This window comes from Tyto alba, unplaced genomic scaffold (assembly GCF_018691265.1).
Source record: "Tyto alba isolate M040663 unplaced genomic scaffold, T.alba_DEE_v4.0 Super-Scaffold_28, whole genome shotgun sequence".
In the NCBI taxonomy this organism is placed as follows: Eukaryota; Metazoa; Chordata; class Aves; order Strigiformes; family Tytonidae; genus Tyto; species Tyto alba.
In genome coordinates, this window is record NW_024881302.1 from 2,585,037 (window position 1) to 2,611,851 (window position 26,815).

Consider the following 26,815-nt stretch of genomic DNA (forward strand, 5'->3'; position numbering starts at 1 on the left):
TAAAAAAAAAAAAAAAAAAAAAAAAAAAGAAAAAGAAAAAAACATTATTCATTCTTTTCCTAAATCTTTCAGCTGTAGAATCAATACTCAAGCCTACATACTGGATACAGCTGGCAATTAGATGTGCCAGATAATAAACAATTAAATAATACTTGTCTCTGTCTCTGGCAAAGCCCTGGGGTACATCAGCCACTGCACAGCCATGCCACTAACCACATAATCTTCTGATAATTTTTTTGCTCTCATTTTCTCATCGGCCATGATTTGCAGAAGTGTTTGGAATCTAAAGAGAGACTGTGCAAAGGAAATAGCGGGGTGTTATTAACTGTCCACAGGGTGTACACAGCTCCCCCCGCGACGGCTTTACCCCATATCCCATTCCGATTGCCGCTGGTGTTTTAGCATCATCTTCTCACGAAACCAAGCCAGGGGCAGAGCAGGCAGGAAGGAGGTGCAAGAATATTGCTATGTGCTTTTTGCTGACATTTGCTGTGCTATCAAAGCATTACGCTCTACCACGTTAAGTCATTCTGTCAGGCTTTTTTGCAAAGCGAAGTAGCAGACACGCCGCTGCTTTTCCATGCTTTCCTAATACTACAGGTAACAGTCCTGACATTTAGACAGAAGCGATTACTGGGATCAACATGATAAAAAGTTACAATCCAGGACTCGGAGGGGACTTCCACAGTGCACATTTAGCAGAGGGAGCACGCGCTGGGGCAGGAGCTGGCTGGCAGCGGGTGCTCCCGGGAGCAGCACCCGAGCACCCGCTGCGGTACGGACGTAATGCTACAGCCCCTGCACGCACCTCGGGCACCCTTGGCACAGGAATGTTTTCTACTGAAGACAAAGACACGATCTCTTCTGCATACAGCGAATTAATTTTTATAGTACTCTGGCTATCTTACAGCAGATTTAAATAAAACAATCCTCCAAAGGTGCTATTACTAAGTGAAGCGAAGCCAGTAATTGCAGTAAGTCAAAACAATACATGCAACCAATCAATGTAAAATATTTAAACTCCTCTTTCGTTTGCCTCTTTTTAAATCTATTTAAGTCCCTACAAGCATTCACATTATTCAGATGACATTCATCTTAGAGGCACTACTTACTACAAAACCAAATCGCCCCAGCCGCAGCGCTGCAATCTCCACGCTGCAGCTGCCCAGAACCCCCCAGCGCACCATTCCCCCAAAGCCGCTTCTCCTGTTTTTCACGTCATGTTTCAATGGCAAGGTAGACTTGCCACGGATCAGTTCTTCTCCAGGAATATATTCACAGAAGCAGGCAACGACCAGACCCGCTGCAGCCCGAGACCCCACCAAAGCATCCCTTGACAGCCCTCAAGGATTTTGGCAGCTCCTTTTCTACTGACAGCTCATGCCGACCTTCTCAAGTTCATGTCTTAGCTGGACCCAGCTTCTTAATCAGATTCATCTCCACCTGCCTTTTCAGTCATCCCCCCCCCTCTCACAGACTAATGCACAGGTTTTGGAGTAGATGTGGGCATAGGCAGACTCAAACCTCCTTGGCCATCCTAAGGAGCAAAGAGTGCAATTGCCAACTTGCCCATTTAAGAAACCCAGCCTAAATTAACGGCATACAACCCGTTGCCACCTGCATTTAACACAACTGCCTCAACCAAGACAAGGAACCTCACACTGCAGAGCACACATTTCCAGGTCTCGGGGGACTAAGGCAGGCAAGGCAGCCACAGCATCACCCTCCACCTTCCCAGCCATGCTGGGTGCCAGGCGAGCCGATGGCACGGGGCTGGCCCTGCTCGAGGACCGCTGCTAAACCAAAAGCCAGCCGAGGGCAAGGAGGGGAAACCCTACACATGCCGGGGGGAAAATGCTAAGTGATTCATTTCTGACATCAGCCATGAGTAAATTTTAATCTCTCAAACAAAAATATGGTTCTTATTAGCCTCATTAGTCCCCAGTTGTACTGCAAGGCAACAGTGTCACATGGTATTAATCTTTGTTTTCATTAATATGTCATATCAACTGCTCACAGCATTCTTTGAAACCGATACGCTCCCTCTCTTCTCTGCGAGTAGGAAGTGCCAAAAAGCAGCTTCCTCGACAGGAAGGATGACCCCCTGAGATCCTTCAACTTTTGGTTTACGTTTCTAGAGATAATCTTTTCTTTCTGGGGAAAGAGGGAGGGGAGCTTGGAGTAAAAGGGATGCAAGGCTGCAATCCACAATAACAAAGAAATTCCTGAGGTTTATTGCCAAGGCCTGGGCCAGATAAAGGAATAAGATACTCTAAGTTTTCTTGTTGTTGTTGTCACTGAGATATTTTGGACAGCTAGAAAAATAACGCCAGGTTGCAAAAAGGGTTCTCTACAAGCAGGTTATTTGCAAAGCCCCCAGCAAACTTCAAATTACTCCAATTTAGCATATGCATCAAGGTGACATTTGTTAACGTGATTCATCTAAAATCCTAGATGTCTCTTAATACACAAAATTGTACAGCGGATGCAGGCACAACGTTAAGTTTTGCTTGCACTTCAAACTTTGATATCCGTAAAGCTGATATCAAATAAATCTTACAAGCTTGTATTACTTCCAGGCAGGCGGATAAAGCACGATATAGACTGATGGAAAGACTTTGCCAAGGTCACACAGTTAAGTACAGCCTGACACATCCAGTCCTGCCTGTACAGTGAGGTCTCGGAGAGCTTCCCAAGTGAACCAAGCATACTGATGAAACCCAGGACACGCCAAGTTCCTATTCCCTGCTTGCACAGCTCCTCATCTTTCAGTTTTTGTCTGCCCCTGAGCAAGCAAACAAGTCTTACTGAGTTACCCATGCTACTGAATAAAATGTGCATTAGCTCAAATTAGCCATGTGGATATGTTCATTCACCCCTGATGTGGCTCCGGTCTGCTGGAAGCTCAAAGGGAGATTCTTCCATCTGTATTTTGCATGTCAGACCAGGACTCTTCTAGTCATAAAATGAGTATCTCTGTAAGTGCTGTGCCCTCAGCATAAGAGGGTCACAAACCAGTACACTTCAAAATTGGAATGATGTTTTGCCAAATCCAGCCCACAATTCACACACTAGCTGTTTTACAAGCTGGAATAAGAAACTCAGAAGATATCTGTTTCTAACCTTTACTGGATAGGATGACACTAAACAAAACCCAAGCGCTTGAGACTGAAAAACCAAAGCTCTAGAATGTAAGAGGGGAAAAAAAGTGGGAAAGAGGTCCATTTAATGGCTACTAATGCCCTCCTGGAGAGTGAAAACACAGCCCTGAGAATCTCATCAGCCCCCTAGCATTTAATGGAGTTCAGCCTGAGTCAGTCACCAATTCATCCACCAGCACACAGAAGACCGTGATTAAAGTCCTGCATAGGTCAAGTGGTTTTTAATGAGACATAAACCACAAAACCTCCATGACATACAAGTCCTTCTTCTTTCTCTGCTGTAAACGAACTTCTGAGGACGGGAATTTAATTGCAATTAAATCACATGCCTCGGAGACATGCTTTCATGGCCTGCAGTACACCTGTCCCTCCAACAAGTCCTCAATATTAAAGTTAAAAGCTATTAATACTATGTTCAATCAGCTAAATGCGAATAAACATCAGGCATCCGGGCGGCCAGAAAGACAGAGGTATGTCCTCCTCTCCACGCTCCAGAAAAGTGTTGCAGCATCTGGAACTTCTTGGCAACCACCAAGGGCACGTGAGCACACTCGGATGGCACTCGCCTGCAATCTCTGGGGCTGTACAGGGGTGAAGCACTGCTCTGTTTCATATTCCTTGCTTAGTCTTATTTCACCCTAAATACCTGTTAGTAGTAGCTCCACCAACATTTTCTGCAAGGGAAGAACACACCGAAAAGAACACTGTAGCCACCTCATGCTGTAATGTTTTATTTATTGGCTTGTTTAACCTATTCCCTTGAGCTCTTGTAACTCTACCAGAATTTTAGTCACGAAAGAAGAAAAGGCAATAGGATTTAAAAAACCACAATTCTAGCTTTTGTATCAAGTGACCTGCAAACTGTACCACTGAGTGCTCTCTAACAGTGGGCAATATGCTTTGTAAAATGAAACAACACAATAACCAAGGGAAAGGAAGGGTTTTCAGACGACATTTGAAAATGCTGGGGCGGAGGGCTGGTTCAGTGAGGAAACAACAGAAGAAGAAACAGGAGATCAGTGGCAGAGTAGTTGAAAAGTTTGTTTATATAAGAAAATGTAATAGCTCTCTGGAGACACCTTACTGTGGGATAAAAGTGATTTTATTCCAGAATTACAAATTCACTTTAGAAGTGCATTAGTTATTCTGGTACAAAAATGATTTAACTTCTGCTGGAACACCTCTCCCAGAGAGCTTGTCCTAACAAAGGACCTCTACTGCCAATGGTCCATCTCTGCAGACACATGCCCCAGCGGAAACCGTAGGGAATAAAACCACAAATGGAGGTTTCACGGGGTCACCTGCAACAAGTATTTTTACTTTTAAACAAAGGGGCAGCTTTTCCCATTCTTGTTTAAATGCATGACAATCCATTATATTAATATTCAGGAGGGAGGAAGTGGGGAGAAAGGCAAAGCCATTCAGTTTGGACCTGTGGAGCTGCACTGTTCTTCCAGTGACTCAGCTTAGCCCAGCGGGACTTACAGTCTGCAAAATGGACGCTGAAGTACAGGGAAATTCCCACAAAATCTTTTTAAGCTTCTTTACCTTCATTAAATAGCTTCTGTTCTACTCAAACTAGGACCAGTTTTTACTATTATTCTTATTAAACTGAAATTAGGCATAGTCTGCTGAAATCACAAGAAAATCACAGCTAAAATTAACACAACAATTAAGCACTTCACCCAGCATATAGATCAGATAGTTATATATTCTTTTGCACGGGCAGATTTTTGGATTCTTGACAAGTCTCCTTCTACTTCAAAAGTTCAAAATGGCAGAGGGGAAAACAAATCCCAGTATTTTAACACAGACGCCCTGAGCCTGTGATGCAAGTGCAGCACTATTATACCCAAATACCACAGCTGTTTTGGGAACAGAGTGCCCAGAATTACAAAAGCTTCCCTGAGCATTGCCCGTTCAAATGTGGCAAAAGCAATCTTGGCCCCGCGTTTCACAGGTACCACACTTAACGTGCTGTTCTCTAAAAGCTGGAGTCGTTTTGAGACCCACTGAAGTGCATCTTATTTGAGACAGTTCACCGACGCTCTGGCAGAGCCAACAGTAAACTGGTGAAGTCAAGAATTCAGGGCCAGGACAACATCCTGGCCCCAGTTCTCAGGATTTTAGGTTGCCAAAGTAACCCTTATCCTGCAAAATCCATCACAAACGGCTCACATCAGCCTGTTCCAGGAGCAGTTTTCTTGAGGGTTATAACACCCTCAAAGACCTTTAAGCCGGTCCCTTGCCGTGCTGTCACAGCAGGCTCAGCTCTCCCCAGGCACACAGCATATTCCCCGGCTCACAGGTGGAGGTCTGCAGTACTGGGGCAGGCAGGCAACATGTCCTGCCCTTCAAAGGAGACGTTTTGCTCTTCTAAAGCTTCCTCTGACTCTGAGCCCAAGCCAGCTGGACAGCAGTTGAAAGACTCGCTCCTTCAGCAGCGCCCGGTATCTGGAGACTCCAGCCCAAAACAAATAGAAACATTTAAAATTAAAATAGAAAAAGAAAAGGCGATAAAAGGAATAAATTGTTCCTCACTGGTCTAAAGAAGAGAACTCTATTCCTCCTTATCACCCCAGATCTTCCCTGAACTGGCTTCCCAGGCAACTACTGCAAAGGATTTTGCTGGATCGGGTCAGCCCACGGGTCCATGCCCAGCCCAGCAGTGCCGGCTCGCAGCAGTCCACGCCTGCCAGCTGAAAGGGAACATTAAGAAAGACCGTACAATAACCACGAAATGATGTGGCCACAGGAGGAATTTCTTCCTCATTTCAGGTGCCTCTTTGCTGAGCTATCTCGTAACTCGGATCAGGAATGCCTGACAACGCTGTGCTTTCCCCCGTTATAAGAAGTCATTGTGGTCTTCGAACAGATGCTTTAGAGAACAATCAGAACTCATCAAAACCTCTCAATCTGACCAAACCTGAGAGTAAAACAAAGTTAACAGGACCATCTAACCCCACTTACAAACCAGGATGAAAAGGGAGTTTTAAAGCCAGCTTTAGTTTTAAGGGCAATGCTGCCACCCACCCACCCACAATCAGCAGCAGAATTCATGAGATTTCAGGTACTCTAAGCTCATCCCTCGTGCAAGCAAAATTCCCTGAAGGACAGTGAGAAATCAGTTAGTCCCCTCTTTGCTCTTTCCCCATGTTTACTTGCACTGTAAGTACGTAGCCACCCAGCGTCCCCTTCTCCAAGGAATTGAATGTCACACTGTATGCACAATAATAATATGGTTTTGACCACCCAGTGACCCATTTCAGAGGATCTAATGAAAAATGTAACCACAGCTGAATGAACTGTACCGCTGGGTTGCTTTGATTCTTTTCCCTCACCCCTTTACATGAAGGACCTAATTTCCTGTTTAATATATTCGATGCCATAATTAAGAAGAGATGAAGTTGAAGCAATGTCTCCTACCCCCCCCTTTTTTCTCTCTCACCCCTTCCCCAGAAGAATCTGACCCTTGGTGTGTTGTTGCTGTATAACCAGGAGCCACCTGCTTGTGCCAGGGTAACTTTTAAACGCTCAGCCTGAAGTAGCAAAGGAGGAAAAAAATACAGCCTTATCTCAAATACCTAGAGTCAATTCCTTTCAACCACAGTGTCCACAAAAGGCAAACGCTGTGCTCTGCTTGCATTCCTGCTGGCCAGCTCATTGTCTTCAGAGCTGCAGAGACCCGACGCTGGGCCGTGAGCTTCTAACCCCCCCCAGGAAGAGGATCTGGACAAGGTCTGCTGGACACGGGTGGTGGTTCAGTGCAGCAGTGGAAAAATGCCCCCCCTCTCTATCCCCTACCCTTCGCCTCTCCCTTAGAGACTTGGAAGATGACAAAACAGCCACACATTCAAAACAGGTACAACTGGATTTCTTTTGGCAAAAATTCAAGAGTTCTGCAGGACTGTCACCCCTCCGGAACTGGCAGAGAAGACACCACATCTCTGCCTTCAGTCTGCCTCTACCAGGAAAAGTTTTGTGCAGGACGAGCACAGAACATGACTGCCCAGCAAGACACACAGAACGCACGCCAGCTAGCTTGATTTAAAATCAAAACTATAACAACATCATAGCACCACTGTAGCCACAGCACGAGTGCACCGGGCACTCCAGAGTGCCTTGTGGGCACTAATGAAGAAAGCCTGTCATGCTAACAACTTAGCCCACTACATCAGGAGCAAGCCAGAGCAAACCTTCAGCCTCAGGAGTCACTGCAGGTCCAGCTTTCAGCTATAAAACCTGAGCAGCTTGAGGGGGAGGTTGTTAGGGGTTCCCTTTCTCCCCACCCCCAAACAAACGCAAAGAGAAAGACGTCAAGCAACACATCCAGATTTGCTGCTACAATGGCACAGGCTCCTGTATCTCTGGAAATGAGAGCAGGACGATGATTGAATTCTCGCCCTGTAACATAAAACACCTAGAAAAATAGACGAGTGATTTTGGAATAACTTGGCAACGGGCAGCCGAAAACTATCCACCAAGTTATTTTTCAAATTTTGTGGCTTTCTTTCACAGTCTTAAGTTCATGCTGAGTTAAGAGCTCAGAGAACAGGGCTTCTCAGAAAACTGAAGCTGTTAATGCTTCACCCACTTACATACCATCTGGAGTAGGATAGGAATGAATGGGACAGGACGAGACACAGGGCTGCTCGAGCACATGCAAATCCTTAAAATTAAATTCACTGAGCCCATCTCTAAAGGTGTCCCATCACGTGTTATAGAGCCAGAAGGTTTGGGAGGAACATCCCAGTGACACAGCTTTATCACGTCCACAGATTGGGCACCTCTTCATGGCATAGCCTCTGCCCTTCCCAAAGTTATCACATCCCCTCTGCTACAGGCAGAGGTACTTGAAGAGGTGAACTAATGGAATTTGGGGTTCTAAGGGTCCATGCTCTTTTAACCAATGCATTTGGGGCCTTAACAAATGTGAGGACCACCTAAACCCTTTCCTTTTGCACCATAGCCTTTCCCTGCAGCAAGGTGTTAGGTGGACAGACACTATTTCTCCTTTACTTTTTCCCCCACAGGCTTTATGTACTTATCATGAGTGTTCCAGCCCTCTCCTGGAAAGAACTAAAAATTGAGAAACCATCTCAAATGTATTATTAGGGGAATTCCCTTGCAACAGCCGTGAGGGAAAGTACTTCACAGCAGGACACCGTGAAGCATAGCATGTTATACAGCCAATTTGCCTCTCAGAGGACAACAGAAATCAGGGCAGATATCCCAAATAAGAGGGCAGAGGCATGCCCATAACTCATTTCTGCCACGTGCTTTCCTTATCTCACATTCCTACACTGCTCCTTACCAGATTACCAACCTCAAAAGGTAATAGAAAGTCAATGTATACAATGAACAGCAAGAGGTTACAAGGAAGAACAAAGCAGAGAGATTGTTAACCTACCAAATCTGTCCAATATTGACCAAGGAGAGGTAGAGAACCCACAGGACAGCCATGAGGACCATGTTTGCACATCCAGTTACCAATACAAAGGCTGAAGTCGCCAGGCCAACCAGGGAGAGGTAGTCCAGGGTGCTGTCCATGTCAGACCAATCCAGAAACCAGACGATTGTTGGTGCATAGCTCAGGGCATCCAGGTTTATCTTCCCTTTGAAATACTTTTTGACATTCTGCAGGTAGAGTTTGCAAGGGAGCAGCCCCTTCTCTCCTATTAGCTGCTTGTTTTGATGATACGCCACCAGGAAGGCCACAACTAGAGGAAAACAAGGAGAGGGAAAAACAGTATTAGAAATCATCCAGGCTGATGAGTCCAAAGCTACAGAAGTACATTCATGCCTCGCAAAGGAGTCTATTCCCATGTCCTCATCTCCATTAAAATACAACACAGTCATTTCTGTTAACCACGATCCAGAAGGCAGAGGAATTCTATAAATACTGTCTCTGCCTTCACACCAGGAAATGGCACAGAGTCTGTTTTGAGATAATTTTCTCCTCAGCAGCTCTAAGGGACATGCCACTTGCTTCAGGCAAACTCAACAATGTGCTTGTGGGAAAAGCTCCCTGTAAGTGAGTGACCTGACTTAATGTAGGAACAGGAGGCTCAGCCCAGCTCTGTTAGACTCTGTGTGACCCTAGGTTAGTCACACACGCTCTTCATCTCCTAATGCTGATGAGGTAAACAGCTTAATTGCACTGCGGAGTACGAGTGAGACTAATGCATTAATTTCAAAACTTTCGGACAGAATTTCCTTTCTACAAAAAGCATTTGGAAGGGAGACACCGAGAAACCCTCAGTTCACGCACAGATACTGGGGAGCACAGTGGAAGCAGCCACAAGAGCACACAGAACTCCCTTCAGCTCCGCGGCAGCAAAGACACGGCTGTATTTTCTGATCCCTCCTATTCCAGTTTCACAAAACATTTTGCGGTGTAAATAGACAACAGCTCCAGCATGGGGTTTGTTGTTGATGGTGATCTACAATGTCTGCTGCTCCCAGATCAAATAACCCACGGCAGACGGGTACCAGCTTGTTGCCTGCAAGGCTTTGACTTCAGAGGACAACATATCTCAATTTTTACATAAGCTATCTGTGCATCTATCAAGTATTGGATTATTCCCTTACATTGAAAACACTTACTATTTTACAATTTTGTTAATCAGACATCTTAAATGCATATGCAGAATTCAAGAGGTGTCCAAATGACACCTTAATTCTTTGGGCAGCGTAACGGTTAATGGTTACACATTGCAATTGCAGAATACAGTAGTTATGCCATGGGCTGACCTTCTGGATCCTCTCACATCCTGGTAGGTTGGAAATACAAAGTCTTAATATTTTCCCGTCCTCAAAATTGCTACTTTTTACATGTCACTACAGCTCTTTCATTTATAGTGTCTCTGCTCTTGCACTGGACAATCTTAGAACAGACAGATGCTTTTTTTAACAACACATAAGCAATTTAATTACAGATTATAGACCTAGAATTTGATGTTCTACAGAGAAAGCTGGTCAGCTTCTAGGGATTATCTCATATTTCAGGAATCTCCTCCAGTTACCAATTTGCAGTTCGTAACTGCAGTAATCTCTATTTCTCAGAAAAAAAAAAAAAAATGATGAAGGCCAACATTTCCTGATTAGGCTCCATACATTTTGCTCCCAGCAGCTAACTTACCCATCTTTCAAACATTATCCAAGCACCAGCCACGTCACACACAGCAATACCAGAGGTCTTGCAAAAGGCCAATTTGTTTCCCCCCAATCCTCCTTAGTTAATGATCAAATCTGCTTCCTTCCTTATCTGAATACTGTCATTCTGCAAACACAAATTCTGGTGTTCATCTGGTTGGTGCCTCTCACTGGGAACGCTGGGGGAAAGTCTATGTGAAACTATTCCCCGAGTTCAGGCCTGGATTCCCATTTCTTTGAAGTTCGACTAGCAACAAAAAGTCTGCAGCCCCAGGGAGTAAAAATAAATGTCCCATTCTCCCCAGACACACGCAAAGGTCTCCAGTGGATTTTGGTTAATCCACTTAACAGTTACTCCATCTCTTTACACACGCCATGTATTTTGTTCTCATTTGAAAAACCACTAAAACTCACAATCCAACACATATCTGAGGTCACTGGGAGGGTTCCCATTGATTTCAACAGATTCTGAATCACAGCGCTAATGCAATAAAGTTGGGGGTTTAGTTGGTTGCGTCTCTTTCCATTCGTCTTTTACACACAGTGAAAGATTTTACAAACTAATAAAAGACACACAGAATATTTTACTCAATTATGGACAGGGAGGGACAAGAGAAAAGCTGATAGCAACACTAAACAAACAGTTTTGGACCACAAATTAAGTGGTTTATATTTTAGATTATTCATATACCAACATTCGGTTCAGCATCAGAAAGCCTGACATGTGAAACCGGCAGAAGTATAATGCTTCTGAGCCTCAGATAACTTAATATCTTAATTTTTGTGGTTTTTTTTAAAAAAAAAAAAAAAAGACAGACCAACTCTGCCTTAAAGCTCTATCGCTTGATTTCCCTTGATTAGCACTGCAATCTGCTGCAGTTTTCCAAAAGTGCTAATCAAATTCAACCCCAAATGCTACAGAAATTGCTGCCCCAACCCATAACTGCTAAGCAGGTTTTTTACTTAAAAAAAAAAAAAAAAAAAAAAAAAAAATCTAAATTAGACCCATGCACAGTATGCAAGATAAACAAGGAAAGGGTAAATTAGGTAAAACAAACTATAGCAATTGCAGAAAAGTACACATTGCATGTACAAAATACCGTACAGCCTTTTTAAGTCAGAAAGCAGCAGACTGCATTACAGGTTGGCATGAAGTGCACATCTAAAGATGGGCTCCAAAGCGGTTTTCTCCCAGAACATCGATTTCTCGCGAGGCGCTGCACTGCTGCTATTTCACACGTTACCATTTCACAACTAAACCCCATCGGCAGCAGCCCTAATTTACGAAGAACTCATCTAACCCGAAACAATCCTGACCGCTCCACTCCCGTTTCGATCCATCGCCCTCCAAGCCATCGGGGCCCACCTCCGGCAAGCGCCGTTTATTGTTTATTGCTCACACGTGTGCAGCATTTCCCAGTCGTGCTGCTCCGTCCCGGATCCAGCTCCCTCTCCTGGACACTCCCCAAGCTGAGCCGCTGTCTCGCACCACGCCGTGCTCCCTCTCAGCTCATCTCCGGCATCTTTCGGAGCACCTTTGAAGGGCGCATCCCTTAGGCACTAGCACCCACTTCCCAAACCCCACCACCAAATCACCCCGACCTGTCCCCCCAAGGCACCAGCTAAGTCTTCAAGAGGCTTCATTCATCCTGTAGCCAACGGTTCCCATGTTACCAGACACGTGCAATAGTCAAAACCAAAGACAGACTCTGCAGAGGGTTTTAGCAACACAGGACTTGCACAGATCCAGATGAAAAAAAGGGAAATAATTTATCGGCTTGTCATTGCTTCCCCTCCCTGAACCCCTCTGGAGAAACTGTATCCTTAAATTGACTGTAACACAGACCCCGCTCCCTTCTCCAGGTGCCTTCCCTTTGACCTTGGCTTAGTCAGGGGGTGGACAAAAAGTCCCTTTCGCCCCCCAAGCCTGTGCTTTTCTTCCTCTTCCTTAATCCCTATTCTGAAACCTCTTTCCCTCCGGCCTTGTATTTGGGGATTTTCCACTCTCCATCTTCCCACTCCCTCCAGGTAAACACAGTCAAACAAGTTTGCTTCCACCTTGGGCACTGGCTGGCATGCTCGCTGTGCTGCCGGGGCACGGGACAAGGTTTGTTTGTCCTGTACCTTCTTCCTGGCAAGAGGGTGGCAGAGCAGGTCTGTTACCTGAGCCAGAATTCACCAGTTAGCAAGCCAGTTGATGCTGGGGGGACCCACCTACACAGCACGCTGGGTCCAACCACAGCGTGGGGACCAAGGCACGGACGGAGCCTGCTCGAGCAGCAGCACTGCATCTGCCTCAGCCTCTCCAAACGCTCTGTAAACTGTGCTGTGAGGTGTCTGCAAGGCTCATGCCAGCCTAGGGATGTTCTGATCTCTGGCAGCAAAGAGAAAAGGCTCTTACCCAAAGGGATGCTGAAATGGCAAAAGGGAGTCTGAGCGGGCAGCCGGCAGCCGCTGAGCACCGCCGTTAGCCAGGCAAGCGGGCAGCATCTCCGTCACCAACACAGCCACAAGACTCTGCATTCCGCTCGGGAAAAGCTGCCTTCCTCCTCAGCAAACTCGGCTCCTGGGTTTGCAAACTTTGGGCAATGCATTCATCAGCATCTCCCGTCGGTTCAGGCTTTGTTTTTCCATCAAGAACAGCAAACACTTGCATTCCTACGCACCAGGCAGCTTATCTCCACCAGCTCCCGAGCTATCTCCAGCTCAGGCTCATACTGCACCGGGGAGTCCAGGGCAGATTCCCCCAGGATGGAGCAAGCTGATGCAGGGCCTGATCCAGAGTCACCCACTCCTTCCAGCCCCTCTAACAGGCCAAACCCCTCAGAGCGACTCTCACTGTCGGGTATCAACTTACAAAATGAGAGCATAACTGAAAAGGGCGCTTTTTCAGAGTCCAGAATACACTTTGACAACCAGGATGCAGAAGCTGGTGTTGGCCCATAGCTATTCCTTTCCAGCACTGCAGATGGGATTGACGTGAGGTCATGGCTGGGCTCCTAACCCAGGGACAACCCTCGCAGACTCCCAGCACAGCTCTGCACACCTCCAAGCGTCCAGACCCAGCATAAAACCCCATCACCTTGCCCATCACCCCTGTGGCTGCTCACTGCCTGGACTTTTTACCCATACTTCCTGGATTTGGGTGCTTTCAGGCCGTGCCAGTCTCTTCTGTTCCACCTGAAGCACTTTGCCGTTCTTCTTCAGACTGCTCGCTCCTTTGTGGATTGAAAAAAACCTCAGCCTCAGCGACTCCCATGCTCCCTCCCACTCAGGAGGCAGACAGATCCTTTGACAGCTCACATGGGAGCACACTCCTCTACCTGCTGCGAGCTGATCTTTACATAAGTAATACATGTAAATTGTCGTCAACTGCTAATAGACCTTCACTACTTATTCTCACCTCAGAAGGTGCTTTACTGTACTTTTCCATTAACTCCCACCCTCCACCTTCTCCTTCCCCTCCCAGGCTCCTCTCCTCCCCCCCCCCCAAAAAAAAACTGAACGCTTTCCTTGTTCAAACCCACATGCTACCAATAAACACAACCCAAGCATGCAACACAAGAGTCACCCATCTGAAATGATTTGGTCTATCCACATTGCCCTGTCACCTCAGTTCCTTTCCCCCAGTCCAGGCTCAGCCTGTCATGGTAGGAGAATGAGAGAATCCCATTCTTCATGCTCTGTAAAGATTTAAAGATGTGAAATCCAAAACTTTCCGGTCATATGGCTTTTTCTCTCCCCCCATTAAAAGAAGTCTTAAGTTTTACTTAAAGCCTAAACCACAAGAAGAAATGAACCAAGAGCACAGAGCTTTGCATGAAAACCAAACTACATTTTGCACACACAGAAAAAATCTGCCTGGAGCCATATATCAAGTTCACCTTTGACCCAACAAGGCATTGAAAAAGGCCCTATGCTGGCAAGCTGAGGTTTCACTACTAAGAAGAAGAAGGGGGATAATATTAATGGTATTTTCATTATTATCAGAGAAATGAATCAAGTAAGTTTTCAATTGATAAATTCCCCTGCAAAGTTTTGCAACACAGAAGCAACAACACCACAGTACTGAGCAAAGAGCCAGTGAAGCCAAGCACCCCCTTTTCATCATGCAACTCCACAGCCACAAATAAACACACAACAAAGTAGTCTGTTCTTAACACCTTTTTGTTTTATTGCCATTCACAGCAAAGCTAAAGACTTTGGGGCGGTTGCTTTGGGGGCTTTTTAAGTGCTTATCTCCCCATAGCCTCTTTGTTTGAAATAAGGTGAAAGCAAATAGAAAAGGCTGGGCTGTGGCACTGCTAAAAAACTCCCCCACAGGACCCACGTTGTTCAAAACCACACCAGTGACAGTCCAGCCTGCAGCTGGAGGCTGCCCTGAGAAGATCCCTCTGCTCCAGACCAGCTCTGGGCAAGCAGCAGACTGGGAGATTCCTTCCTTCTCGGTTCTTGCTATCGTTTCCCTTAAACTGCCGCTGCTTGCTATGAATTTCTCTTCCCACGGTGAAAGCGCTTTGTTCAGGACCAAACGCAATTCTGTCTCGCTTACACGGCTCTTTCGTGCAGAGTTAAACGGGGGCACGCAGCTTGCTAAGAGGACACAGCGCTAACATACTGCTGCTGTTGTACAGACTTGCTAACAAGCACTGAGCTGAAATAAAACCTTTCAGGGGAGAAAAAGCGTCAGAAGATGTACTGTAATCCTGACTAGGCAAGCTGAAAGCTACTGTGAGCCTTTTAATGTAACTGAGGGAGGAGAAGGGGGAAAACAGGGGAGATGGCAGAAAGAAAGAGAGGAGGAAGGACACCGGGGAGAGCCGGGAACCTACAGGAAGCCAAACCCCCCTGACAAGGCTTTAGATTTCAGAATTAGGAAGAAGTAGCATGAACCTCCCGTAGCTCTAGCTCTGGGGAAAGAAAATACTATTAAACAAGACAAAAGGAGAAGGAAGATAAACTGGCTTTAAATAATAGTTTTTATTTCAAAGCACTCTACAGAGCCTAGCTGAAATTGGGAAGGGTGGTATCTAATTACTTAAACTTCTACATCTGGAATCTGATGACAGTAATCATCCAAAAAGGGCACTTAACAATGATTTAAGAAGGAGGGTGAAGGGAGAAAATAAAGCACATTTGTTGTCAAGAGCTTTGGGACCAGCTATTTACCTGTAACAGCACTTCCAAGAGGACCTCAAAGACTTGCTGTATTGACAAAATGTCAATCCTTCCCATAAAGAACAAACACACAATATAAGACCAGGATGGAAAACCTTCAAATCTCAAAAAGGCATTTCTCCCTATCCCATGAATTACTGTATTAGAGATAGCAATTAGCCACTGAGGGACAGGCTGCAATGCTGGAAGTCTGAGACACAAGTCTCTTCAACTGGCACACCAGTAGCATATAAAAATGCCTCTACAGAAACAGAAAAAAGGGTCTGAGCAGCAGAGCACAGGGTAAGACCTACACAATTGTTCTCTTCCTCAGTGTTCTGGGCTCGATTCTGTGTAACTTCACACTCTTCTCCTTCGGAAGGGTTTTACCACTTGGTCTACCCCACCCTTACTTGGTGAAGTGGAGAAAGAGGAAAGAGGTCCCAGATCTGAAACTGTCTCTGAGGGCAGAGTTCAGAAGTGCACAGTGCTAGCTACTATTAAAAACAGAATGGCGCAGACCGGTGTTTCATTTATTGCCATGTTCAGCTGGGAGGACCCCACTGGCACAGCCCTGCTGCAAAGAGCAAACCTCACTGAGCACTTCCAGCTTGGATCCATTTTTCCCTTCCTTCCCATTCCTGCAAGCAGCAGGTGGTTTTGGTCGCTGACCTCCACGAATCATCAGATCCTTTCCCACCTTCCCATCTCTAACCTGCCTCTCAGACAACAGCTGCTTTGCCAGGGACTTCCCAGGCCCTGGATGCTTCTGGAAACCCCCTTCAAAAAAAAAGAAGAGGAGAGCTGTTATAACCAAAGGGGTGGGGGAGAAGGGAGGGCACAGAGAAGAACACTTCACACCTGCCTTGCTCTGCCTCTCCTCCTTCCACAGGAGAGGATCCAAAGGGAAAGCATCTCCCCAGATGGCATCAGGCAATGAAAGAGCCACTTGAGAGTGAAGCAGGGGGGCAGGAAGGAGGTGATAGGCCCCCAGAGATCATGCTTAGTGATTCTGCCCCTCATCTCAGCATCACTGTACTCCCCAAATCATGTTTTTCCCCACCCCATCTACAGGATCCTTCACTCTTCCACCCCTCCCTTTCCACTCAAGAGGGAGAACAAGCTTTCCACTCGCTCAGCTACACTAATAGGCAGGAGCTACTATCATCAGGGGGTGACAACTTCCCTGATACTTTAACAGAAGGTCCCCCCCCAAAGGATTGGTTGCTCAGCACAGCAGGAATGAAAGGGTTACGTTTAAAAGGGTGAAATGAAAGAAGGGGGAAAAACATCCCACAACTGAGGAATGTCAAACTGTCACAATGGCATCAACCGTTTCCTCAGCAAGTCTGAGACTCGGCGTGTGCAGAAACGCTGCGTCTGGGAAAAAAAAAAAAAAAAAAAAATCTGTCAGAGTAAATGGTTCCATCTTCAGAAAAGAGCTTGGAAGAGCATCTTGGCACAGAGGCTTTAAATTGTTTTCTGCTGTTTCTAAACCCAGGCTCTTGGAAGAGATCAAAAGGCAACCCACCTTCCCTCAAGAACATCCCACCCCAACAGCCGTGTCATGATTTTGCAGCCTTTGACTGAGGAATCTGCCTGTTTGCAATCTCCCCATCTCAGACACACCAATTAGTTTCCACCCCATGAACACTTTGGCTGTAGGCTGCACAGCATCTCCCCCACACTGGGATTGGAGCTGGGGCCCCAACACCGCTGCAAGTGACAGTCCGAGTCAGAACCTGACCTGTTTCAAATCTGGCCTGGGTTTCTGGCTTTGAGTTGTTTGGTTGTTACTCAACCAAAATAAACAGCTGAAATCACTGTTACCTGATTGCAGCTAAGCAGAAGTTGCATAACTAGCAGGTAAACTTTTCCTCTCTTGCACCTTTATAAAGGACAGAACCACCTTCCTACCCTGCTCCTTCCAGCTCTGGGACCCAAAACCCTTCCTCCAAGGCTGGCTCTCTCAAAAAGGTTTCCTCACTCTGGACTGCAAAAGCATTTTGAGCTCTCCTCCCTGCTTCTGCCACTCCCAGGTGCTCCCTCTTCCCCTCTCCTATTTGAAAAAGTGCCGAATCCAGTTCTTCTCCCTATTTTCTGTCATCCTGCTTTCACTGACCAGCCTGCAATCTCAGCTCCATCCTCTGCCATGTGCATCCTCACTCTTCCTTTCTCCCTGCAGCCCGGAGGTTTCAATCATTTCCATGATGTAACTCACCTGACCACGAATCAGACACTCGCTCCTCACCTGTTACTGCTCTTGTTGTCCCGAATCAGGTCTCCCACTCACCAGAAGGTCCCTTATGTTTGACTCACTCTTCCCCCTCCTCTGCCTCATCACCCCCCTTCCCCAACTTCCATGCCTCCAGCCACTGCCTGCTCCCTTCCCACTCCCACCAGCAGCCCTTTCCCATCAAACACGCCACCACCCTACAGGACAGCATTTGCTCCCAGATGTGGCATATTTATAACCCCAAATCCGCGATCAGAAAGCAGCGGCCTCCACCGAACGCACAGCAGAGAACTCTAATCAGTTTTTCATAAGGAAACTGCAAACCGAGCTACGGAAAACTCAGCAGTCTGGATTTACACACGGGGGAATATCAGAATCGCTTTCATTTTGACTGAAAGAGTCATAACCCCGCATTTCACTGAGAGCTGAAACCAAACTAGAAACAGAGCACGTGTCAAAACCATACAAAACTACAACTTCTGCATGGTTTTGATGCAAAATAATCTAAGCAGGCTGGCAGCCTACAAATCCTAACGATTTTGTGGACAAATCTGGGGCAAGTTTAAAATTTGTACTGTAGTGTGTTACATGTCAGTTTAGGTTTCACTGTGAATATTTTTTAAGTGGAACACTAGTGGGCTCCGAGCACGGCTCTCAGCGTTACTTGCCAAAGCGAGAGCCAAACGAGCACAGCCAACACTGGAAGCTAGTTTCACCGTTAACTGTTTTCAGGACATGCCAACTCTAGGTCCCGACCGGCAGCGTTGGCACCCAGGGACATCATCTCTCTCCTGTCCTATGTAAGATGCTAAAGACCTGCTTCTGCATAGGACAGAGAGTTCCTCTTCTGCACAGTTAGCTCGTGGTATCTTCCTTGAAGAAAAAGGACAACCAGCTCTGCTGACAAGTACCAGTCTCCTGGTGTGAGCAAACTCTCCTTCCAGCTGCACCAGCACGGGAGCCCCAACATCACCCAACACCACCCCAGCCGTCAGCCCCGGGCTGCCCAGCCACCAGCAAAGCAAGAATTGAAAACAAGAGGCTCTTCCCATTTCACGTCTCACCCGTCCCCTCAAGCTTTGTGCACGCAAACACGTACCCCCAACGCCCCAAACTAAGCAGCGCCTTGGCAAAAGGCAGGCGGGGCTCCCAAGTGCAACTGCTGCATCCCCGCCACGCAAAACACCTGACACCCCCCCCCCCCCCCCCCGTCCCGCACAGAGAAATTCATCACCGAATACGTCCGATGGTCACGGGCCTCCTCTCCCACCACGGTGGGACCTCGCATTGCCGCGGACCCCGTGGGTGGGCGAGTAACCCGCTGCCGGGGCACCCAGGGGGCTTCACCCCTTCCCCGGGGGGGGGGGGGGGGGGGCTCACCCCCTTCCCCCGGACAGGGGTCCCGCCCGCCCCACCTGAGGCTCTGCAGCGGGGAAGGCCATTTGGGACAGGGCAACCCCACAACTTCACGGGGTTCTGCGTGGCAATGAGCCCGGCCGCCCACGCGCGGCTCCTCCGTGTGTTCCCCCCCTCCACCCCCCCCGGGGCAGCGGATTGAAAAGAGGCGCGGGGCAGCGCCCGGAGACTCACAGTAAAGCAGAGCTACGGCTCGCAGCAGCACGATGCGGGTCAGCCAGAAGGTGCCCGGCGGCGGCCCGGCCCCGCTGCCCGCCGGCCCCGCCACAACCCGCGGCGGGACCTCGGGGACGCCGCCGCCCGCCGCCCGCCTCTGCCTCAGCGCCGGGCTGGGCGCCGCCATGTCGGAGCCTGCAGCGAGCATGCGTGCGGCCGGCCGGCCCGCCCCGGGCCCCCCCCCCACCCACCCCCCTCCCGCCCCCGCCGCCACCGCCACCACCGGGACGGGCCGTGAGGGCGGCGTGGGCGTGGGGCCCCCGCGTCACGGGCAGCGTGGGCCCGCGGCGGGGTTCCTGTGGGAAGACACGGCGGGTGTGCGCGCGCGGCCCAAGCCGAGGGGGAGTGACCGTTGTAAAACGGCGGGGAAGCGCAAAGTTTGTTGTTTGGTTTTTGGGTTGGTTTTTTTTTTTTTTTTTTTTTTTTTTTTTTTTTAATAAAATAAATGGAGAGAAACCGGGGGAGTTGGCCGCAAAACCCTCCGTCCACCTCCCGCCCATGGAGAGGGGCCCTCCGCATGGCCACGCGCACAGGGCCTGCCCGCGGCCCTTTCCCCTCGGCTCGCTCCCTCAGGAATAATTTGAAGTTAAATTCCTCAGGCTCTCAACGTTTTTCACTCCTGATGCTGCCGTGGCTTCTACTTCATACAACCCATTGAGCCATCAAGCGCTTGACTCGGTGCTGAGTTCATAAATACTGGTTTTTTAGCCAGACCGCTTCAATAAAGCGGCCTCGGCGGTCGTCGATGAGTTCAGACGTGCGTCATGCATCCCACTTAAGTAAACACCACCGTGCTAAATCATTTGATGGTCTCTGAGAAAGTATCTGTTATCAGGTGTAACAGTATTCAATGCTTTTCAGACTGTAAAGCGGTCCCTTCTAAATGCCTCTTTTGTTTTTCCAGTTTCCCATCACTGCTGCTTGCATTGTTCTCCTTAGAAAAAAACCTACATAATGGTGCATTGTATAGGGAAAGAAAAATAAGCTATTTGTTAAAGGCCTCTCGTATACTGCAGTTTCCCTCTCCCTTTGGATTAGCCACAAGGTTTGGCTAGATAAATTTAAATAGTTGTAAGCTAATGGTTTCCTTTGTGGGGTCTTTATGAAACTTTTACAGCAAATTCCACATTAAATGGAAATGTCTGTAAAACAAACTGGATAATTGAGGAAATTACTGAGGAAAAGCGGAGGGTTTAGGCTAAAGATTTAGCAAAAAAAAAAAAAAAAAAGGAATAATTGGAGCTGGGAAGGGAATACCGAACCGGGTTGGTTTTCATTCCTGAAGATCGGTCTGAGATCTGCCAGATGCGCGGGTTGGGACGGTAGCAGAAACGAACACCAAACTCAGCCGACCCGAGCTCGGGGGACATCGTGTGTCAGTAGCACCTTGCAACAATACGAGCTGCAAAGTTTTAAAACTATTAAAGAGCAGAAAAATGTTGTTACTCCAAAGGACCGATCCAACTCTCATAAAAGGCGATGGAAGCCTTTCCTTTAGCTTTACTGGAAGATGGATCAAGCTATAAAGGAAAAAGCGCGATAAAACGGTAGATGAGAACATCAAATGACCTCCTCTCTGTTCTGCAGCTCCTGCCGATACCAAGCTTTGCGCAGACCATCATCTCTGTTGAGTTTTCTCCTCACTTCTCCATTTACTATCCTTTAATTTTCATGTCGCGATTTTCCCTCGCGTTCCCTCTTTTCAGTGGAAGGTATCAGAAAAGAAAACTATGTAAAAACTGAGCAAGTAACGCAGACAAGATACTTCAGTGCAAGGCTCTGAGCCTTAAAGTCTCAAAGGGAGAGCAATTCATAAATGTCGGGCCGGCAGGCAGGCGCTGAGGCATCATTGATGCTGATCTTCATTCAACAAAATGCGCGCCACCGCGTCCCCCCGCCCGACCCTATTTTGCTGTGTTCCAAACAGCTGCAAAAGTGACAGAGAAACAAGCATTTACTGTCACAGCACCCAGCAGCTGTCCCCACCAGCACCTCAACCCTGCTGTCCCTGGCACCCTAAATTACTCTGTGTTCATTCAGGTCTAGTCTTTCGTCCCTCTGGCTGCCAGGAATTGGGTTTAAATAAAACAGAGAAAGTGAATGTGCGCAGAAGTAACTATTTTGTAAAGCAGCATTAACATTTGGGGACTCCTCTAAAGAAAACATACATTCAATTATGTATAATGCAGTTATACACAATCTTCTGAGCATTCAGCTGCATTTGCTAAATGAGAGATCGGGATCTCGCGAAGAATTTGGGAGCTTCCTTCTACTAGTTAAGATTTTTCCAGTGGTAATATATTTTCCATTAAAATCCCTGATCCTTCCCTGCGGAAATCTGATCTTTAACTCCAGGGTTAGCAGGATTAAGGCTGAAAAGGATTTTCAGAGGAAGAATTACCTTTTTTTCTCCTGTATTTGTACAGCATCTATAATGAGGGGGGTGCTAATTCAGAAGAGAGATTCCTAAGCGGTACCACAGGACAAGCAATTAATAATCACAGTAATCATAATTAATGGAATTGTAGTTCTCTGTTATTTCAAAAAGACGCCGTCCAGCCTGTGCTGTGCAGGAGGAAAGAAGAGATCTTTTGCCAGTGCCTCACCTGGCCTTTAATGTGCAACATGTACAGGTATGGTGTTGATCCCTCAAAAGCAAATTTTGTTTTGTTGCTGACATTGGAGAATGTTTGAGCAGAAATAACACATTGACATATCTTTTCCGTTCTACTGGTTTTGGTCTTTACTCATGCGTGTTTTCTGAGAACGAAAGAGAAGGCCGTCCCTTTCGGGCTTGCAATTGCTTTCACCTCCGGGTCCTTGGCTGCCAGCACCATGGTGTGCAACTTCAGGCTGGGAAAGCTGCAAGATAAAAACTTGTAACAAACCACCAGTTAACTTTTTCCACTGGGTTATTAAAGAATTAATAAGAATAAAAGCACTTATTAGTAAGGGCTATTTTATTTTAGCAGAAATTCTACACCAGTCCCAATGTAACACGTAAAGATTTTCATGCAGCCCTCATTGCCTTTGATGCACACTGAAGTCAAAGCTTTCTAAAAATAAACGTCCTTTCTCTCTGAAATCTGCTACCATGATGCATCCTAGAAAAGGACTTAGGAATCCCATGCACTCTGCTTGCATTTCAAGCAGGAGAGAGGTCAGTGGAGTCCTGCCCAGGGCAGGTGTGCAGAGTTTCTTGTATCAACGCCAGGTAAATGTTCATGGATTGGAAAAGAGCTGCTGGGGGATGTGTCCCTCCATTGTTCTCCCTGCTGCTGCCAAACTATTCCTGTCCAGAAAAAGGAGGGATGCCAGAGCTGAGCACTCTATTAACACAGTAAAAACTGAGATTAAACTAATACTTAAGCCTCTCTCTCTTTCCCCCCAATTCTCAGCAGACTGCAGCAGCGGTGCAAGGGGTGCAAGTTTGCATCCACTCGGGGTGGTGGGAGCCTCGAGCCCCCAGCTCTTCACAGTCCATGCAAACACCCCTAATGACAGGCTTTGGATGAGGCTGTGCAATAAAAACTTGTTCTTGCTGCGGTGGGAGCGCAGAATGACCTTCACGACAGCACACAGTAATTTTTCACTCCTGCTGTGCAGGTGAAAACAAGAATTTTGAGAGCACAGCTAAGCACAGTGGTGGGGAGCTGTGGAAATGCCGAGAAGTAAATACCCCAAGCGTTAATTAAAGCTTGCAAAAAGGTTCTGTCCCTTTTACTCCTGAATTGTTCAGAGCAGCAAGGCTTATTTCATGTGAACAGAAGACAAATTTTGCACCTAAACTGATTTGCAAGCAGTTGAGCCATATAAATTTAGCCTTAAAATTACACGAGCAGGCGCCGGTTGTGTGCTGGAACCTTGACAAGCACGCAGAGTAGGATTGGACCCATCACTACAGTTCATCTTGAGCAAAGCTTTTCAGCTCTTCTGCTGCTATTTTAATTGAAATTAGTTGAAAGTTACCACAAGTCTTTGTTTGTTTTTTGTTTGGTTGGGTTTTTTCCAGATATCAGGAGCTCTCCTGAAAAGGGCTGAACAATCCCTGAGCTGCCACTGAACTGCTGTATCCTCTGGGCAGAGCATTAATCCTGCAGCCGTCAGAGGCTTATTTTAACACGATGCATAGGTTACTCTTATCTGATCAGGGGTTGTTTTCTCTTCCCCTGTAAGGCTCTTTCTATTTGCTCTTTGAAATTCCCATGTAAAAATCTGCTTGCAGTTCAAAGGTAGCCAATTTTTGAAAAATGATAACTTTACTGCTCGACCAGATTAAGCGATAGAGCCCACCTTTGGGCCGGGCCTTCACCCAGCCAGGCAAGGAGCACAGTACATGTGCGCGTCGTGGACCACAGCCCATCGTGTGCAGCGGGTCCCACGTGCCTTCATGCTCTGAAAATGCCTTCCCTGTCTTCTGCTCGCGATGAAATTTCTCCTCCCTGACAATAGCGGGGCTCTGACGCCAGCGCACACACGCACTTATTGCTGCATAATAAATAAGTTGGGCAGAGAGGAACTGGGATGGGACATCGAGCCACCTCCATCCCATGGGGCTTCTGAGGGTTCCCAGGTGACAAGTGGCAATGAGACAAGCATGCAGACCTTGTATTTAGTGCCTGATCCCCAGAAACACTGATGTGAGCTGCCCAGGAACTTTATTGGGGATGGCATCAGAGTTTAAGGAAAAGGAAGCAATATTACCAATATTGCCAGGCAGCTGGTGGACCTCTGCTGTGCCCGCTCTGTCAGGAACAGCCTGCTCTCTTCCACCAAATCCTCCCTAAACGCACCCAGCCTGGGTGTACTCCTTAAGGCTCCATTGGACAATGGGAATCTTGGTTCTTCCCCTCTCGGTTTTGCACCCTTTTCCTGGAAATCTCAAAGTCAGGGCCTGTCCTGCAGCAGGCTGGGTCAAGACAGAGCAGCATTAGGCCAGGTCTAGATGACGCATCGTGTGGGATCACTGCAAGACCTGCCCTGCAGCTCCATCATTTGCCCATCCCCGTGCAAACATCGCTGGTACTTTGTCATACAAAATTTGACCATGAGGCCCCCTAAGACAAACGATGCCACTTGAACCCTCTTGCTGTCCCAGTGTAATCTCATTCCATTTCATGGATGAGTGAACTTCTCAGGAAACCGGAGCGACTGGAGTGGCCCAGGTGCTCCAGCTCTCCCTGTGTCATCTCAGCTTCCAGCAGCCTTGCCCAGCTGGGGGACTGAAGTAGGACACGGACCCTGCTCTGGTTCCAGGCACTACCTCTTCCCCAGGCCCGTCTCTGGAGTAAGAGGAAGCAACTATCAAAAGTTCTCCTCCTCCTCCTCCTCCTACCTGCATTGGACAAAGAGGAATTCAAGTGCGTGGGCTGGGAAGTGCAATTCCCTGCCTCCGGCAGGGCTGGGGAGCCGTGAGAGGCAGCAGCACGAAAGGGGGAAGAAAACCAATGTCTCCAATTCCTGCTGTCCTTGGGGGCTTCTTTTGTAGGAATTTAACTTGTAGTTGGAAGGCAGGGATCAGAATATAGGGGCTCTTGTTTTCATTTCTACCTCCGTGAGCTTGCCCCAAAGCTCCGCGTGTCCCACAGATCCCTTCCCAACCTCCGCCACGCAATGAGGTTTGAATCTTCCAAGGAAGGTACTCTGCAGGAGAGGCTGTCTTCGAAGAGGTGGACTAAAAATAGCGATTATTGCTTTGACTCAGCCACCTCTAGAATGGATGAAATACAATTTACCCGACTCACAGAATTTCAGTAAAGTAAATGTATTAAAGAGCTGCGAGAACCCAGAGACAGGCATTATAAAACTTATGTTAATTACATGTCACAGGAGGAAAAAAAAAAAAAAAAAAAACCAAAACAATGTTCTGCCAAGTATCCAACAGCAGCACAAGGCCACCGGTCCGAAGCCCGGGGAAACAAAAACCCTTCCACAATCTCATTAAGCTTTGGATTGGGCCCTGGAAGAGAAATTCAATTAATCCTCACTTGCAAGTTCAACATATATAATACGCCTTAAGCCTTAAAGTCAATATTTTTTAAAATGGCACTTTGTAAAATTCTGTTAAAAAACCCCCCACCTTTATCCAAAGGTAACTCACTTTGTGACTTTACAAACTGAAAGCTGAAATCTTGAGAAATTATTAATAAGGAAATGAGAGAATTTTAAAATAAAATAAAATCCCACTTTGCACTTTAACAGAACATATTAATTTTCACATAGACGGCATATGGACATTCAGGCACATTTAAATAGTCTTACATTTAACTTCAAAGTATACGCTTTATTTCAAGGTGATTATGCATCGCAGTAATTAAACAAAATGCTCTCAAAAACACCACGTTCCTGTTATTTTTTAAATGCTGGAAAGCTTGAAGCACTTGCAGAATTTCTATTTTTTTTTTCTTGTAAATCTTGTACTTGACCCTCTTTTTCCAGGGGGTAGCAGGGCTGGGGGGAAGCAGCGGATAAAACTGGAATTTGGGGAGTTGCTTTTTGCCAGTCGCAATTAGAAGGCTGGATTCCGCAGATAATTAGAATCAAATGCTCCAAATAAATGCTGCAAAACCAGGGCTCGCTTCGAGAGGGGCAGCCTGCCGGATGGGGGGGGGACAGATTTTTTTTTTTTAAAAGAACGGATTATTTTTTAAAAAGTGGAACCCCCCGAGACCCAAGGGCTCACCCCGAGGTGTCGCATCCTCCTCCGGCCGGGACAAAGCCTCTTCCCTCCCGGGGGGATGCTCCGGTACCCGGGACCGAGCCCGGAGACGGGGAGGTTGTGGGGAGAGAGGCGAGACGGGGCGAAGAGAGGCGGAGGGGCTCTTTTCGGTCGTTTCCAACAATTCACCCGTTTTTCTCCGTTCTTTGCCCGTGGGAGCGCCTGGGGGCAGCGGGGCTCGGCTGCCCGGGGGGCTGCACCGGCTGCGGGGCCACAAGGGCAGCTCCGGCCCCGCTTACAACCGGGAGGCACCGGTACTTCTGCCACGTACCGGCCTTTTCCGTTCGGAAAAGAGACTTAAAAAACAACCAACTGTCCGCACCCGGTGCCTCCCGTCGTACCGGAGCCCCGGGAGGCAGCTGCTGCCGGCCCGGCGCCGCTCCGCACCTCTTCACCGCGGCAGCCCCATCCTGCTGGGCTGGGGAAAAGGCTCAGCATCCCCCCACGGAACCCCACAGCCCCGGTACCCCCCCCTCCCGCCCCCCCCCCCCATCCTAACGGTGGCGGAGGGCTTCCTTTCCGAACACCGGGGGTTTAAAACGCATCCCCGCCACCGGGGTAGGGTTCCCCGGCAGTACCGCAGCGCGATAAACCCTCAAATAAAGTAGGGGGGAGCCTATAGATGCCAAAAGAGGACCCCGACCCCCCCTCCCCATCGGCGTCCAGCCGCCCCCCGGCACCTCTCGGCGGCGGCGGGTCCGGTCAGCGGAGCGGCGGGAGTGCGGCGGCTGGGCAGCGCGGCCCCGCCCCTTTATG

The 26,815-nt window shown here is 47.7% G+C and overlaps 1 protein-coding gene and 1 long non-coding RNA gene across 3 annotated transcripts in view; both read right to left on the bottom strand.

Annotated features, from left to right (window-relative positions):
- Nucleotides 1-19,471, bottom strand: part of LMF1 (lipase maturation factor 1) — a 206,544-nt gene extending 187,073 nt beyond the window's left edge. The window contains exons 1-2 of one of the 2 annotated variants that reach the window (XM_042798474.1): nt 19,300-19,471; nt 8,572-8,881 (exon numbers count right to left, since the gene is read on the bottom strand). In XM_042798474.1, the coding sequence (XP_042654408.1) occupies nt 8,572-8,881; nt 19,300-19,468 (479 nt within the window). In that variant the 5' untranslated portion in view covers nt 19,469-19,471. Of the gene's footprint in view, nt 1-8,571; nt 8,882-19,299 lie in introns of those variants that run through there. The other variant, XM_042798476.1, reaches the window with a different exon arrangement.
- Nucleotides 19,472-21,854: 2,383 nt separating this feature from the next.
- Nucleotides 21,855-26,785, bottom strand: LOC116963522. Its single transcript, XR_006165877.1, has 2 exons — nt 26,740-26,785; nt 21,855-22,203 (listed from the first exon to the last, which is right to left on the bottom strand). It is a non-coding gene; the product is annotated as an uncharacterized LOC116963522 (long non-coding RNA).
- Between the last annotated feature and the right edge of the window lie 30 nt (nt 26,786-26,815).